Raw genomic sequence first — 16878 nt, forward strand, 5'->3', positions numbered from 1 at the left:
ACATGCAAAATTATTACACTCATAAAAAAACTAAATGTAATAAAAAATATCAATTTAATATTGAAATAAATGTTTTAAAAAGGTTAAAATGGATATGGTATACTGTATGTCAAGGTTTTTGACTGGGAAGGGCTCTAAAGTGTATATATATATACATGTCTAAATATTTGTATGTGTAATATTTTGTATGTGTGTATGTATATATGTGCATATGTGCATTTATATGTGTAAATATGTATAAACACATACATATATATATAACAAAATAAAAATAAAATTTTTATTAATTGAAGAGCATATGTATTTGAAGTATTCCTAGTGTACCTTTAGCTTTAGAGCAGTTGGTCTAGCACACTTTCAGATTAGTGCTCGAGCGGAAAAAAAAGGAAAGGCTTTTTAGGGAGCCCCATAGAAGTCTAAGGGGAAAAGGTAGTTGCGATATCCGACCGCCAGATGTTGGCACACCTCAGTCTTTCACTTGCGCCTTAAATTTTTACTTTTAACTTGTAATACCAGCACTAACATGGAAGTGCTATTGATTTGCCTTGAGCACAGATTGGGGTCAATTTATCAAATCTCGGGCAAACATGATTCGCTGTAACGCATCATGTCCGACTGACATCGCTAAATGCCGACAGCATACGCTGTTGGCATTTATCACTGCACAAGCATTTCTTGTGAAATGTTTGTGAAATGCCACCCCGTGCACATTCGCGGCCAATCTGCAGCTAGCAGGGGGTGTCAATCATCCTGATCAGATCAGGATGATTGCTGTCTATGACCGCTGCTTCTTAACTTATGTTTCTGGCGGCCCAAAAACATCAGCCGGAGAAAGCAGCATCCGCTGCTTATTAAATCTTCCCCATAGTGTTTAAGATGGATAAAAATAAAATATCGATCCACTTGTAATCTAGGCCAACGTGTTCCATAGTTTTTGTGGCCCTCGGAAAAAAAACAGAAATAAAAATGAGTCACTTCCGGTTGGGCGGAGCTAGTGAAGGGCGCGCTAGCACTGGGCTCTGTGGAGAAGGGCAAGTTTCCACCACACCATAGCGTTTAGATTCCTTGGCCGCAACTGAATATTGGCTTGGAATCGTCAGGTGGATTTGGGGTTCGCTTGAAAGTCAGGTTTATGCCATTAGGCTCGGTCGGTTAGAGCCCAACACAAAGACAAGAAATGTTGGAACCTTAGACCCCCCCCCCCCCCGGACTAACGGAGGATTGGGGCTTAAGTAAGAAATAAGCAAGGATGCTGCCTGCTGAGTTACGGAGGTGTCTGGGAGGTGTAGCCCTGTGTAAAGAAGGTGAGCGGTAGAGCCTCTTAAACGATCTCCACGGCCCCTGGGTGGAAGCGGAGGACAAGGAAGCTGTCAGCAAAATTATTGAAGTATAAGTATTCCGGCGCTGAAGTAAAAGAGTGAGTTTTATCTGGGGCTACCCTCCTCTTTCTGCCTGCTATTGTCTGGGAACTGCTTTTCTGCTGGGTGCTTTGGCTGGGGACTGGCTGAGAGTTCTCAATGCAATACTGGACTGCTAATAACAGCTATGTCTGCTTATGCTATTAACCTAACCTTTAAAAGCTGACTGCAAAATGGGTTATATTAACGTGAGAAAATAGGTGAAGTTTTCCACTAACAAAGGTTTTAAGAAGCTGATGTGAAGTAAGCCTGCCTAAAAAAATCTGTCACACTTGCCAAAGAGATTAGCCCTACATTCCTTCTGACATAAAGGCTCAATTTTGCTACTCTGACACAGGTTAAGCCGGTATTTATAGTTATTTATAGTTAGTAACTACCCAGAAAGCCTGTAGGAGGAGTAAGGGAACTTTACCTACTTTATATACATTCTGTGGCTGGGTGTGTGCTTTGGAATCGGGACTTGATCCTGTTATATTAAGCAGCTGTCGGAAGCCCTGCTCTGCCAATAAATCTGTTGGTGGAGTCAATACGCCATCCAGCGTCTCTACCTATATCCAGGACTAAAGGTTAATTGGATGCTGGAGGGTTTTTTTTTTCTGCTCTCTGATGCCAGTAAGAAGTTGAGGTTGGAGGATCCTGAGGAGTTGGGCACATTGTTATCACTGCAGGAAGGTTGAAGGCTGTTGATACCGGAGGTGTCCGGCGCTGGCAATTTCCTCCCTCAGTCTAAGAAAGGATCTGCTGACTCCCTGGAAGGGATCTCCAAATTTTAGCAGAAGCAGCTCTCTCCAAGCGCAAGTTCACTTCTTTAAACACTAGTGGCCCTGTGCAGGTTGATCGCATACCTGACTGAGTACTTTAACGTAACTATAAATTTTCTTTGGGTCTCACGAACCAAGATTGACTGGAACTGTCCCCAGCCTGGGATGGCTCGTGCATAAGCGAACAGGGAAACCTTCACTCCAATCATCCCCAAAATATTGGAGGTGTTTTGCCAGGCCAAGGCAGCATCTCTATTTTGTTATAAACTTGGAGACTTGGCAACACAGCATTACGTTTCCTCCCTTAGGAGCCTCCTTGAATGCACTGTGAATTTTCAATCAGTACCCTAGGGGCTTTAAAATCTATCGGATTTGGGGCTCATAAATCCTATAGTTGTGGTTTGTGACTTTTTAACCCTATTTCCTTTCCTAGGACATAAGGAACATATAATAACTATTTGGATAATAGAGGTTTTCTCAATAGTCATTTTGAAATACATGGGTATTTTTTTTGTTTATTTTTTTTTGTTCATGCTCTTAATAATGGCTGTTTAGATACCTGGGATTGGCTAGGGCAGTTCTTATGTTTTGTTATAGGCACTATGATGTTACATTGTGATCTAACGCTTGTTTAAGGTCACAAAGCTTGCATAAGAATTCGCTACTATTCTTTAACAGTCCACTAAAGTCTCCCTCTTCTACAGCTAAATATAACAGCTAATTGTGTGTAGCATCAATCTCAAGTACCTTGGTAGTCCTGCTTAGCTAGGACTCCATTATAGAGCAGGTAATATAACACATATACACTTCCACTCACTGTCTGAATTAGTCTTGTTTCTTTTCACATAGTCACTCACATTTTGTTTCCCTTTTTTCTTTCCCTTCTTCTTCCTCTTTTTTTTGTTTCCTTTCTTTCCTGAACCCGGTGAGAAGTATACGTAAAGTTCAGCTCGTGTTAGATTATTTCTGGAACAAGACCTTTAGACAATCCCACTCTAAACCAAATTTAGCAATTCTCACGGTCGATGCCGAGAAGGCATTCAACTTGATCGGCTGGGACCATCTGTTCACCTCCCTGGAAGGATTTGGGATGATAGGGCCCTTTCAACAGTTTGTACGTATGCTTTATCAGAATCCACTATCAGCTATCACAGTGAATGGAGATATTTCAGACAGATTTCCTTTGAAGAGAGGTACGCGACCGGGTTGCCCGCTATCGCCACTACTATTTAACCTTTCTCTAGAACCCCTCGCAATTTATCTGAGACAGGAATTGAGGGGGATTAGATTAGAAGGACAAGAAGTGGTCTTATTTTTATTTGCAGATGACCTCTTATTATTCTTGAGTCACACATCACAGTCTATACCACAGGTTTTGCAAATGTTCAGGATGTTTAGTTCTTTCTCCGGATATAAGATTAACAATGAAAAATCTGAGTTACTATGGATATATAAACCGCTCCGCAGAGTGCCTCATCCTTTTCATGAAACCAACCATATCCGGTAATTGGGAATAACTTTAAGTAATGACTCGGGACAATGGTATGAGTTAAACTTTCCCAAATGTATTATGGACTTGCAGGATAAGTTGCAGATCTGGGCTAATCTTCCCTTGAGTATTTCAGCTCGAATAATGTTCATCAAGGCTATTCTCTTTCCTAAACTTCTATATTTTCTTCAAAATATCCTTTTTATATAACAATAATGGGACATTTCTCTACTCCACAGGATCTTTCATAATTTCATATGGCGAGGTAAGAAGCCACGTATATCATTACTTACCCTAACACTTTCGAAAGTTTTTGGGGGTTTAGCCTGTCCAAATATTAGATTTTATAATTACGCTGCCTTATGTAAATTTGCACTTGACTGGATCACTGAAAAAGAGCGGGTTACTTTGTACGAATTAGAGTTGAATCTGATAGCCCCTTTTGCCTTAAAAGCGATCTTACATTGCCCAGTTGCAAAATTGCCTTCCAGTATAATACAGCTTTCTACCTTCAAAGACATAGTAGGTGCTTGGCAGAAGATGTGTTTGGAAATTAAGAATGACTTCCGTAAATCCGAGTTTCTACCTATACTTGGCAACTCAAGTTTTCCGCCAGGACTGATTAAGTCTGTCTTCTCGACATGGGCACATAAAGGTCTCTACTCAATAGGACAGGTCTGTGAGAAGAAGAAACCTGTAATGAAAGCTTTTGACGATTTAAGAGATAAATATAATTTATGAAAAACATCTTTCTATGCCTATTTGCAAGTAAGACATTGGGTAGGGAACTTGAGGGCAGAAGCGGGCCCAGAGCTAGATATGGGGAATCTAGGTAAAATACACAAATTATATTATGAAGGGATTAATAACATCTCACAGATATACAAACTGCTGATCAATTTTCATGGGGAATCCCATATCAAAAAATGAATTAGGAAATGGAGCAAGGCGATGCTGCAAGTGGAAAGGTGATTGTTAATAGTGTTTCCCTAACAGCCAAGGCAACAGTCTCCATTAGTTGGAGAGAATCACATACTAAACTATTGAACATGGTCTATTTATCTCCGGCTAGACTAGCTATATGGGTCAGCGGCCAAGGAAATGCCCCAAATGTAGGCAGGATATGGCAGATCTAATAACAGGTAGCCCTCAGTTTACGCTGGGGTTAGGTTCCAGAAGGAATGGTTGTAAATCGAAACCGTTGTAAATTGAAACCCAGTTTATAATGTAAGTCAATGGGAAGTGAGGGAGTTAGGTTCCAGGCCCCTCTCAAAATAGTCATAAGTAACACTTACATTATACATTATTTTTAAAGCTTTGAAATGAAGACTTTAAATGCTAAACAGCATTATAAACCTAATACAATAATCACACAACACAGAATATATAATTAAACTAAGTTAAATGAACAAAAACATTTGCTAAACAGCATTATAAACCTAATAAAATAATCACACAACACAGACTTTACTTGCATTTTCTGCAAACAGTTCTTTCTATGCATTACAATCTGGACTGATTTATATACAGGAAGATCTAGTTCCTTTGAAATCTGCTCTATAGCTCAGGTCTGGTTAAACTGATTAATTTCAGCTTGCTTGGCTTTGCTGCAACACAAGCAGACAGCTCCACCTACTGGCTATTTTCATCAATGCACTGCTTCTCAATGCTTTTCAATAGCAGTCACATGACTAGGAAAAAAGGTTGTTATTCTGAAACGGTGTAAATTGAACCGTTGTAAACCGAGGGCCACCTGGTGTACATTGTTTCTGGGCATGCCCTAAAGTGATGCAATTTTGGCACAAAGTCAATTTCTGGTGCAGTAAGGTACTGGGAACCCAGATCAAACTTGCGCAAATTGAGTTATTTTTCCTCTCTAGATATACTGCTGACAAGCCCAATTTTAGATTTTTGAATACAATGGTACTTGTAGGTAGGAATGTGATATTAATGAATTGGAAAGGTAGGGTAGGTCCCAGTGCCCAGTATCAGATAATACTGGAACAGTATAATATTAGGATTTATAATAACAGACAAATACCTCGCTTTTTTGTTAAGTGGAAATTAATGATTATGTCCCTCCCCTTAGAGGCACAACTTCAAATAGAGTTCTGAATGGTTCAAACAGCAGGTAGAAAAGGCCCAGCTTCCAAGGCCCTGGTTAGCCGGAGATATTGGGCAGTGAGGGAGAGGCACCCCTTCTTCCTTGTCTCTCTCTTCCCCTTTTTCTCTCTTTTTCTCCCTCCTCTCCCCCCTTCCACCCCCCTTTTTTTATTATATGGTGAGAGTTTATCTTCATATGCCCTCGGATATGGAGGGTTGGTAATTTAATCTCAAAGAGATATTGCTTATAATCATTAGATGGAAGCTAGTGATAAATATAACTAGCTAACTGATGTATCTTTAGTATCTGTTTTATGACAGTTTATTTTCTGAGAATTAACACCCGAATAGTTAAGTTAAATTTTATTATGAAGGGAAAATTGAAAAAGGGAAGCAAGGGAAGAGAAAGGTATAAATAAGGTACACCTGGGACTTCACAATAGATTTCTGAAGTTATTTTTGGAGAAGGGATTCATTTCTTAATATTTTTTTTTTTAATTTCCTGTTCGGTTGTAATGTTAAAGGGATACTAAACCCAAATTCTTTTTCATGATTCAGATAGAGCATGCAATTTTAAGCAACTTTCTAATTTACTCCTGTTATCAATTTCTCTTCATTCTCTTGCTATCTTTATTTGAAAATGCAAGACTGTATGGTTAGGAGTCGACCCATTTTTGGTTCAGCACCTGGGTAGAGCTTGCTGATTGGTTTGCTACATTTAGCCACCAATCAGCAAGCGCGACCCAGAATCTGAACCAAAAATGGTACGGCTCCTAATCTTACATTACTGCTTTTTCAAATAAAGATAGCAAGAGAACAAAGAAGAATTGATAATAGGAGTAAATTGGAAGTTGCTTAAAATTGCATGCTCTATCTGAACCATGAAATAAAAAAGCTGTGTTTAGCATTCCTTTAATAGAATGTAAAGTCAGAATATTTTGATATCAATTTAAAAAATACCAACAGCATGTTTATAGGGAGTGTAGTGGCTGACCGTCTCTCCGATGAATCTTTTTGCTGTTTCTGTTCAACTATTTGTGATTTATTAAGCATAGATTTAATCTTCACGTCCTGAAGATTAAATTTTTCTGATATGCTTTATTCAATGATTGTTGGGTTTAATAAAAATGAGTGTGTTTTGGTGGCCACAAAGTGCAGACAGAGGATACCCTACAACCTTACCTAAATTTGGCACTGTGCCACTGAATATTTTTAGGAACTTTTTTCTTCCCATTTTTCTTCTATTATCTAATTTGCTTTGTTATCTTGGTCTCCTTTGTTAAAAAGTATAGCTAGGTAGGCTTAAAGGGACATTAAACACTTTGAGATGGTAATATAAAATGATAAATTGTATATAATAAAACAACTCTGCAATATACTTTCATTATTTATTTTGTCCTTTTTGCCTGTAATTCCATTCTGAAATTGTGAGCTGTTCAGTTCCTGTTAGAAATGGAAGTGCAGAACACTGTTAAATCCAGCACAACCATTGGCTGCACACTCTAGTGACCTATTTATAACTGACACTAATTGGCCACAGCAGAGAAGGTAACACAAGTTACAACATGGCAGCCCCCAGTGTTTTATAGACACTAAAACTTTACACTTATTTTGTCACTTTTTAAACAACTAATGAAACTTTAAAAAATACATCTACATGTTAGTCATGGACTAATCTTTTCTTTAAATGCATCATTCTATCTAGCATGTATTTAGTGTTTAATGTCCCTTTAAGAGCTTCATATTGGTGGCTGCATATATATCATTATAGTGGCTCACCAGATGTGTTCAGATAGCTCCCAGTAGTACATTGCTGCTCCTTCAACAAAGAATACTTAGAGAATGAAACAAATTAGATAATAGAAGTAAATTATTGTTTAAAATTGTATGCTCTACCTGAATCATAAAAGAAAAATGGTGGGTTTCATGTCCCTTTAAGGCTTCTAAAATATTGACCTGTTGCCCTTGAGACTTCGACAATATTGATACGTAGCCCCCATGTGCTAGGGAGTTGGCCATAACTGATGCGTAACAAAGCAGTGACTTCAGGGTGCCGTGACAAACCAGGATTTGAGGATATCCAAACTAGAGCGCAAGTGTTAACATCACTGTAACAGCTATGCTCAGCTGGGGATATCCACAAGTTAGAGTCTATTATAGTTCCTTTAAGACAAAACCACAACAACAAATATTATTTTTACTTATTAGCAAATTGTTTTTTTCTCCGGTGCTTTTAGCTCTCTTCAAAGCAGTTCTCCTATTTAAACGGCTTATCACTGATCTGTAAATGCATCAGTTCTGTCACACGGTTGTGACAATGGGGCATATTTATCAAGCTCTGTATGGAGTTTGATGCCCGTTTCCGTGTGAGCCTTCAGGCTCGCTGGAAACAGAACTTATGAAGCAGCCGCTGCTCCATAACTTGTCCCCCTGCTTGTAGGCGGCGGACAGAAATCAACCCGATCGAATATGATCGGGTTGATTGACACCCCCTGCTAGCGGCCTATTGGCCGTGAATCTGCAGGGGGCGGCATTGCACCAGCAGTTCACAAGAACTGCTGGTGCAATGATAAATGCCGACAGCGTATGATACATGATACGTTACTTCGCTCGCACATTGTTAAATATGGCCCAATATGTGTTGTCCAAAATGGCAGCCCCCAGTACAAAGAGGCCAAGCTTCAGCAGCTCTCACCTTTTTGGTGTTAAAATAGAAGAAATAACATGGTGAGTAGCCTTCTACTGTAGTTGTGTTAAATAGTTAATTAGCCCTTTAAAGGGACAGTTTACTCAAAAATGTTCTCCCCTTTAATTTGTTCCAAATTAACCACTTTACCTGCTGGAGTGTATTAAATTGTTTACAAGCATTTCCATAACCATTATATTGGCATTTGAAATAGTTTATTTAGCCTGAGGTATCCCCACCCATCCTGAAAGTTTTTGGCCTTAAGGCCAAGTTGTGTAAACACAGACAGCAGAATAAATTACACTCCCAGTGGGGTATAGAAGAGATAAGGTAATAAAATGTTAATTTTCCATTGATCTCTCCAAGTATTGGTGATTGTTTTATGGACAGATATAAAATAAAGAAGCAGGTATATGTACACAATGTGATAAAGTAATGAGATCTGATTATACTTACAAGCTCAACCTATTTTATTAGGTTGTGGCCTTAAAACACAAAATCAGCTAATTCATATACACAAATAAGCCTTATAAGCAAATCTCATACATTTTTTACTCTGCAGCTGGTAAAAAAAGCAAATGGAAACAATGTAAGGGAGAAACAATTTTATACTATACTGTACCTTTAAGATACTTTTTGATAAATACCAGCCACCCAGTTTTACAAAACATTCTGACTTTTCCAGACTTTTTTTGGTCTCAGTGTAACTGTGCTGTTCCCACGTTACCTGTTTAATGCGGAGGGCCTGTTGGCGGTCTGCATTATTTGCCAGTTTAAGGTATTCGGCCACGTTATCATCCCTTGCCTCTTGCTCGATCTTAATCTGTTCAGTAATTTTGAGGATTTTTTGGTGTAGATGATCCATAGCTGCCTTTGTGCGCTGAGGGTCTGGGGCCCCCTCTGGGACTTCCAGGCTGATGTTTCCCTCTGAGCCGCCATGTGCAGTACTAGGGGGGAGGCTCAAGGTGCTTAGATCTCCTTTATCGACCTGCTGAGAACAGAAAAGATGGCGTTTTAAGAGAAGTATACACATAATCTATACAGAGGTATATAATTACAGTGAAGCACACAGATTCTGTCAGCTTTATTTTGCAAAAAGTAGCAGTGCTTATCACTATAGCCAGATACATAGATCATGCAGTTTGTGACTGAAGATGAAGAATTTGTAACCAAGATTGTGATTCAGATAGGGAATACAGTTTTTAAAAAGTTTCCAATTTATCTATTAGCAAATTTGCTACATTCCCAAATAGAACTGCTATCTAGTGCTCTTGAAAATGGATCACACTCTTGCAAAACTGTTGCAAAAAGTGCTGCAGATACTTGCACGCTCCTGAACTTACAGCCTTGCTTTTCAACAAAAGATATCAAAAGAACAAGGAACATTTGATAATAGAAGGAAATTAGAAAGTTGTTTAAAATTGCATGCTCTACCTGAATTATGAAATAAAATGTTTGGGTTTTATGTCCCTTTAAGGCCCACAAGTTTGTATTACTATAGCCAGATGCAGAGCCTGCTTCTGTAACATTCCACAAAACCTGTCACTTTGTTACAACTGATAACAAAGAACCTGTCACTGCTAGTGTTAGGCAAAGATCCTGCAATCCCAAAAACAGAGTCATAGCATGTAATACATACAGCAGTCAAAAAACGTTCACCCCCTACATCTAAACATAGAAAAGCTACAATAAGAGGATGCATAATTAATTTAACAGGACAACTATACCAACCATAGAAATAGACACAGAATATTCCACTTCTAATACAAAAAACACCAAATGTGTCTTCTACAAATAAATAAAAACTGCCACCCCTATGTACATACACTGACCCAGCCAATCCTAGACTCAGAACAGGCTAATGAGAGGATTAGACAACAAATATGAAAAAAAAAAATCTAAACCAAGAAATTGCCATTGCGAACAAAAAACATAAAACCATTCCGTCAGTTTTATACCCAGACATTTTCATCTCTAGAGACTCATACAATTTTTTTTTCTTTCAAGATTCAGATAGAACATACAATTTTAAACAACTGTTCAATTTACTTCTATTATCATTTACATTTGCTTCATTCTCTTGGTATCCTTTGTTGAAGGAGCAGCAATGCCCTACTGGGAGCTAGCTGGTGAGCGAATGACAAGAGGCATATATGTGCGGCCAGCAATCAGCAGCTTTCTCCCAGTAGTGCCTTGCTGCTAAACCTACCTAGGTATGATTTTCAACAAAAAATACCAAGAGAATGAAGTAAATTCAATAATAGAAGTAATTTAACTCTCTTAAAAATTGAATGTGATATTCAACAACAAAAGTTATCTTTGAGTTTCATGTACAGACATGGTTGCCACCAAAATCTGCCACTTACCAAGAGACTGTCACTATGTAAACCAAACACACTATGCTAACGGGTGAGCTAGCTAAGAAGCCCATCACTCTTAAACCAAGATACAGAGCTTGCAACTCTAGGTACAGTCTGTCTCACCTACAGTATAATATAGAGTCTGTCCCCTAGTGCTAAACAAAAAAACTGCAACTCCTGGAGCTAAACTGAGCCTTTTATCTTTCAGTCCCTAGAGTCAGACACTGAGCCTGTCACCCCTAATATTAGCGAAAGACCTTACCCACACTAAAAGCATACAAAGTACTTCCCCTAGTGCCTAGAGGTATTGAACTTGCTATTGCTAGTCTTAGAGCCAGACCAACTCTACCCTCATAAAGTCCAGCACATAAAGTCCAGATGCTGTTAGAACCAGATTGATAGCCTGCTATAAGATACAGATACAGCAAAACTAACCAGACAATTATTTATAAACTAACCTTGTATCAGCTAATTGCTTTCCAAATTAAAAATTTACTATGTACAAATCAGATTTTATAGAGATAGATATACAGATAGCTAGACATACAGAAAGACAGAGTCAGACAGGTAGAAATGTAGATCGATCGATCGATAGACAGACAGACATACAGAAAGACAGACAGGCAGAAAGGTAGACAGATAGATAGATAGATAGATAGATAGATAGATAGATAGATAGATAGGCAGACATACAGAAAGACAGACAGACAGATAGAAAGCTAGACAGATAGATAGACATACAGAAAGACAGACAGATAGGCAGACATACAGACAGAGACTGACAGACAGACAGGTAGAAAGCTAGATAGACAGATAGATAGACATACAGAAAGAAAGACAGAGACAGACAGACAGGTAGAAAGCTAGACAGATAGATAGAGATACATAAAGACTGAGACAGATAGACAGGTAGACAGATATATAGATATATAGAAAATACAAGACAAAACACACAATGATCCAATGTTAAATTGAATCACTATCTGACCTTCATGTCCCAAGTATCCTATATTCCAGTAATGTAGTTTACATGGGGTCTGTGCTAAGGAAAACAGCAGGGACATGTCTGAAGTTTGTCATGAGAATACATATCTGATGCACAAATGGGGAATGGATGACGAGGAAGGAGGAAGAACTGAGGAAGTTACAGAAACACTAGCTGAGAGTCAGATGTACAGTAACTAAAGCTGAGGCTTATTTACTTCCCAATTTTGCAAAAAAGTCAAATTCAGGGCAAATTAGAAAGAAACACAACAGCAAATATATTACCAGTCAGAAATGAAACCTTTAACAAGTAGGCCAAACCTATTGCAACAGATCCTTTTGTAGTGGATATAATATACAGCTATGTGCATGTGTTTTTAAGACACATTAATTTACCTCCAGTGCACTGCATCCTGATGTCAAGCATGTAGCTAACTCCATAAGTGTCTCTCGAAAAAGGATTTCAAAGTCCCTTAAACCCATATCTAAAGTTTATCCTATTCTGAACACAATACTTCATAGTCTCTATTATAAGTGTCTCTAATTAATCCAAACACAATGTTGGAAGATCCCTACTTCCAGTTGTAATGTTTTCATCAACATGGCAAGCTGCTCCCCAGCTATAGAAGAGCAGTCACATCAGAATCTATTCACACACTCAGTTACCCTGCCCTGTTAGTTCAGCTACAGTCACCTCTCTCACATTTATATATTGTGACCACACACATCTATTAAACACGTCAATAAACAATGACACACACAAATCTATTTTCTATTGGTCATAAAAATATTCCATAAAAATAACATTTAAGAAATACCATTTTCAGCTATTTGCTTTTATTTATGCACTATTATATGTTTATTCCATTAAAAGGCACAGACTGAGGTTTTCAAATTTGACAAAATATAAAAATACTTTAAAAATATTTCTTTAGGGTGTAAAATAATGTTTAATCATTTATTACAATCTTACTTAATTTGTAAGTATTCTAAATTTAGTGCAGGAATATGTCAAACTTTTAAGTTCCATTTCTCAGCATTAGCACTTCAGTACAAGGAATTAGTGTTTTTTTCCCATGTTCTGAGCTTGCAGAATTCTCTTCCACATTTTAGTGAGACATTAAATTATTTCCTTGACCTTATTCTATACAAATAAAGCTTTATGTTGCAATAATAAAAAGTGACAAAAAAAAAACCCCATCAGCAAAACAACTCTCATAGGGGCACTCTGAAAGTGTAACCTCTGCATTTCCTAATATGTCTTCTCACCTTTGTGAACAGACTTTAGAGAATAACATTTTGTTTTGTTTCTGGACATAAAACTTGCTTTGTGTATCTAAATCATTGCTTTAAGCACACATTTTAAAACCAAATATTTAATAAAAGTGAGTTATGAAATAATTGCATTTTTTTAAATAACAACCAGCTCAAAAGAATAAACAAATGTGAATCTCTAAGGAAATTAAGTAAGTTTTAAGATCATTATTTCCCCAGAGAGCAATTTATCTTTGTGTCCCCACACGTTACTCTACTTACATTGGCTCCCAGCAGAGGGTTTACAAGCTGCATTCTTCCAGGCCCAGCTTCTGCAGGAAATATTTCAGGTAACAATAGACCCAAAGGGCTGGTGCACAAGGCTTGTCCGAGGACCCCTACAAAAGGCAGTTCCTCCTCCCCCTCCCTCATAATGGATACCAAGTTAAGGAATGACCACAGAATAGATAGGGGGGGGGGGAGGATAAAGAGGGTGTGAGAGACTGAGAAGATGAGGAGACAGAATTATGTGGGTAAAGAAATATACCAAAATGAGATGAGTCAAAAGGAGGAAAGAAAATAGGGAGAAAAGGAAAATCTAAAGGAGATCAGATAGTAGGAGGTAAGACAGGGACACGACATGTGACTAGTGAAGATAATGTAGATGTTACAATATGAAAAATAAACAGACAATCAGGAGGCAGATAATGTAGGTGAGAAAGGAAAAATGGGGAGGTCAGGGGAAATGGGTCAGAGAATGACAAGAACAACAATAGGGAAGAAATGGGAATAGGAATGGAATACAGAGAGCCCTGGTAATAGTGGAGGCAAATGAAATATGGCAAATTGAGATAGGACTAAGGGAGACCAGACATATATGGGAAAAGATGGAATGTAATGGAGGAGAGAAGGAAAATAAAATGAGACAGAAAAAAAGATAAAGGAGAGAGATTTTTAAGGAGGTGGAAGAGGAGAACGGGGAAAAAGAAGGTAACATGAAAATACAGAAAAGGCAATAGGGTCACAGGATATGAAGGTGATAGCTTCACGCTGCATCAACTGGAATAAATGCTGTGAAAATGCAAAATAGATTAAACAGAAACAGAAGAATGCACAGCACAGGTTTTCCAGTGAGACCAGACACCAGAATGCTTTCCCCATACACAGTGGCCAGGGGATGGTTCTGTCCCAGCATGCATTGCCAATCAATGCTGAGCACAGTGATCCATCAGCCCTCAGGGGGACAAAGGGACACTAGGACACAACTGTAAAGATTGATTTGGGGATGTTTACATCACATATTTAATAAGGAAGAGGCCAGGCTTGCAGCATGTAAAGCCAAGCACAAACACAGATGTGTCAGGGAACACAAGTTTATGGGATATGCTTCCAAATTGGAGGTGCACACACTGATGAACAATTTGTTTGCTTTGTACAGCACTTCATTGTATCTATAGCCATAAGTGGACAGCACTGCTAAGAAATACAGCTACATCTAGCTGACACAAAGTGGAAACTTGTTCTCCCCCTAATTACCATTTTTTTGAAAGAAACAAAACGGCTAACATATTCCAGTTATTGATCTAACCATACTTATTTAAAAAAGATATTTTTGGCATATAATGTATTATTTTTTTTGCTGTGTTCAAATTTTTTAACAGTTACCCAGTTAACAGGCACACAGATTATTTACTGACTTTAATAGCTGACGATATCCACTGCACATAAGCTGTACAATTATTGTTTATTGTATTACAATAATAATCATTTCAGGTACAGGATAATTTATCTATACATTTTACACTAACAATGTATTGAGGTAGATAGACTCTAGCAGGCAGGCCCTAAGCAAAATATAACTTAGCCCCCCCCCCCCCCCCATTAGTTCAATAAGCTAACTGCAATATGTTATAATGCTGCTGTATTACCACTGAGTAACACTACACTACATGCACACAATAACAAATACATAGGTGGCAGGAGCACATATTAGTGTCCTAGCTTGGAAATAATGTTAGCAGAGCAATAATGCAAATTGATTTTAAATTTCCATGTAAATGGACACTAAAGTCAAAATTAAGTTCTAATGATTCAGACTGAGCAAAAATAATTTCAAATTCACTTTGGTTATCAAATTGTGCACAGTCTTTTTATGCACACATTTTCAGAGGCAGCAGCTCCTACTGAGTGTATGCAAGAATTCCCAGTGTATATGTATCTGAATCTGTGATTGGTTGATGGCTGTCACATGATACAAGAGACAGGGTAATGGAAGAAAACTCTGAAATACATCAGAAAAAAATCTACTGCTCATTTGACACTCCGTGTTATTGGATTGTCTTTTTATTGTGCATTTTGGTAATTTAGCAATTCTGCCGTGTTTAATGTTCCATTAAAGGGATCTTTATTTTGATAAAATGTAGGCAGTTGCAACATTATGGCTTACAGAATGCTTATATCTATATCACACACATTTATGTGCAAATAATATTGTTTTACATATTACTCTACTGTGTTCCTGTGTTATACAATAAATGTAACATTTCTTGTGTAAGTAAGGGGTGCTTTGGGTCAGACCTTGTTTCTATTACAACTTTATTTACAAGTATACAAAAGGGGATGGGGAGGGTGCACAATGTATGTGTACTGGAATGGAAGTAAAGCTCTCCTGGGCAGCCTAAACAATGTGTAAGGAATAATGACTGTGACTCAGCTTGTTCTGGTGCTAAGGGGCTGACAAACTTTACACAGTATTTTTCATATAACCTTATTTTACTGTGAAAACTCACTGAATTTCAAAATATTACCTTCTGAATGGACTATGAACCCATTGTGTCATTTTATATTTTTAAGGCAGTTGTGAACGATGGAATAAAATATTTATGGTCATAATATGCATAAGTAACTAAATATATCAATAAATAAATAAAACAGTGTAAATGAAACTCTCAAATCTCAAACTCAGAGGAGGATAAGGTCATATAAAACTTTGTTTTCACATGTCTAGGAGTCACAATTATAATTTCAGAAACCTTGACTAACAAGCTTACTGGATTTCTAATCAAATGAATTAAAAAATATATTGTTATGGTAAAGTGACATAAATGTGTGTAGTGATGTTTTATAGCACCTCTTATAATGTTGTCATATTTGCAATCCAGCTATGTAATAGACTTAGCATAGAATATCTTCTCGCTGATACTGTTCAGCTATGCGCTTTTGCCACCCAGTGTAGCACAAGCTCCCTGTGATTGTCCATTCATGTCAGTATCTAAAGTGTAGAAATCTGCAAAGCTGAGACTGCATCAGTGGCAGAGGGTTAGCTAGTGGTCAGGCTGATCAGGCTATTAAATCTATAAACAATCAATGGCAACAAGGCGAGAAGGGCAATTATAAGGGTAAGCATCTGAATTTGTGTCTCTACAAATTTACCACCATCTCTAGAAATCTCTAGACAACCCCCTCAACAGTTCACAAACTGAGCAATGTATTCCCCTTTCCCTGTTCTAGTGCTGCTCAAAACAAATCAGTGGGTACTCCACACCTGGGCTACCACCATACTGATTGGTTTAATTTGCTGCAATGTTATTGCTTAATTATATTTTCTTGAATCCATTTTATATATCAGCAATTAATATTTATATAGTGAATTATAGTTTTAAAAATGCAATTGATGTTAAGGTTTCTTTAATGTCATGGGCAACTGAGATCATTTTTAGAAGACTATTGCAACCAGTTTGGGTCATCAATTAATTACTATATATCTGCCTTTACTTGCCTATATAATTAGTTTATGATGAAGAAATACTACATTGAACCAGGA

General features: G+C 37.8%; 1 protein-coding gene across 5 annotated transcripts in view; it reads right to left on the reverse strand.

The window, feature by feature from the left end:
* TMCC2 (transmembrane and coiled-coil domain family 2) overlaps positions 1–16878 on the reverse strand; it is a 236226-nt gene that overhangs the window by 50946 nt on the left and 168402 nt on the right. Inside the window, exons 1-2 of one of the 5 annotated variants that reach the window (XM_053706621.1) lie at positions 13338–13528; positions 9185–9445 (exon numbers count right to left, since the gene is read on the reverse strand). In XM_053706621.1, coding sequence (XP_053562596.1) covers positions 9185–9445; positions 13338–13487 — 411 coding nt within the window. In that variant the 5' untranslated portion in view covers positions 13488–13528. Of the gene's footprint in view, positions 1–9184; positions 9449–11805; positions 11927–13337; positions 13529–16878 lie in introns of those variants that run through there. The other 4 variants (XM_053706620.1, XM_053706622.1, XM_053706623.1 and 1 more) reach the window with 4 other exon arrangements.

The sequence above is a fragment of the Bombina bombina genome, chromosome 3, assembly GCF_027579735.1.
Source record: "Bombina bombina isolate aBomBom1 chromosome 3, aBomBom1.pri, whole genome shotgun sequence".
Lineage (NCBI taxonomy): Eukaryota > Metazoa > Chordata > Amphibia > Anura > Bombinatoridae > Bombina > Bombina bombina.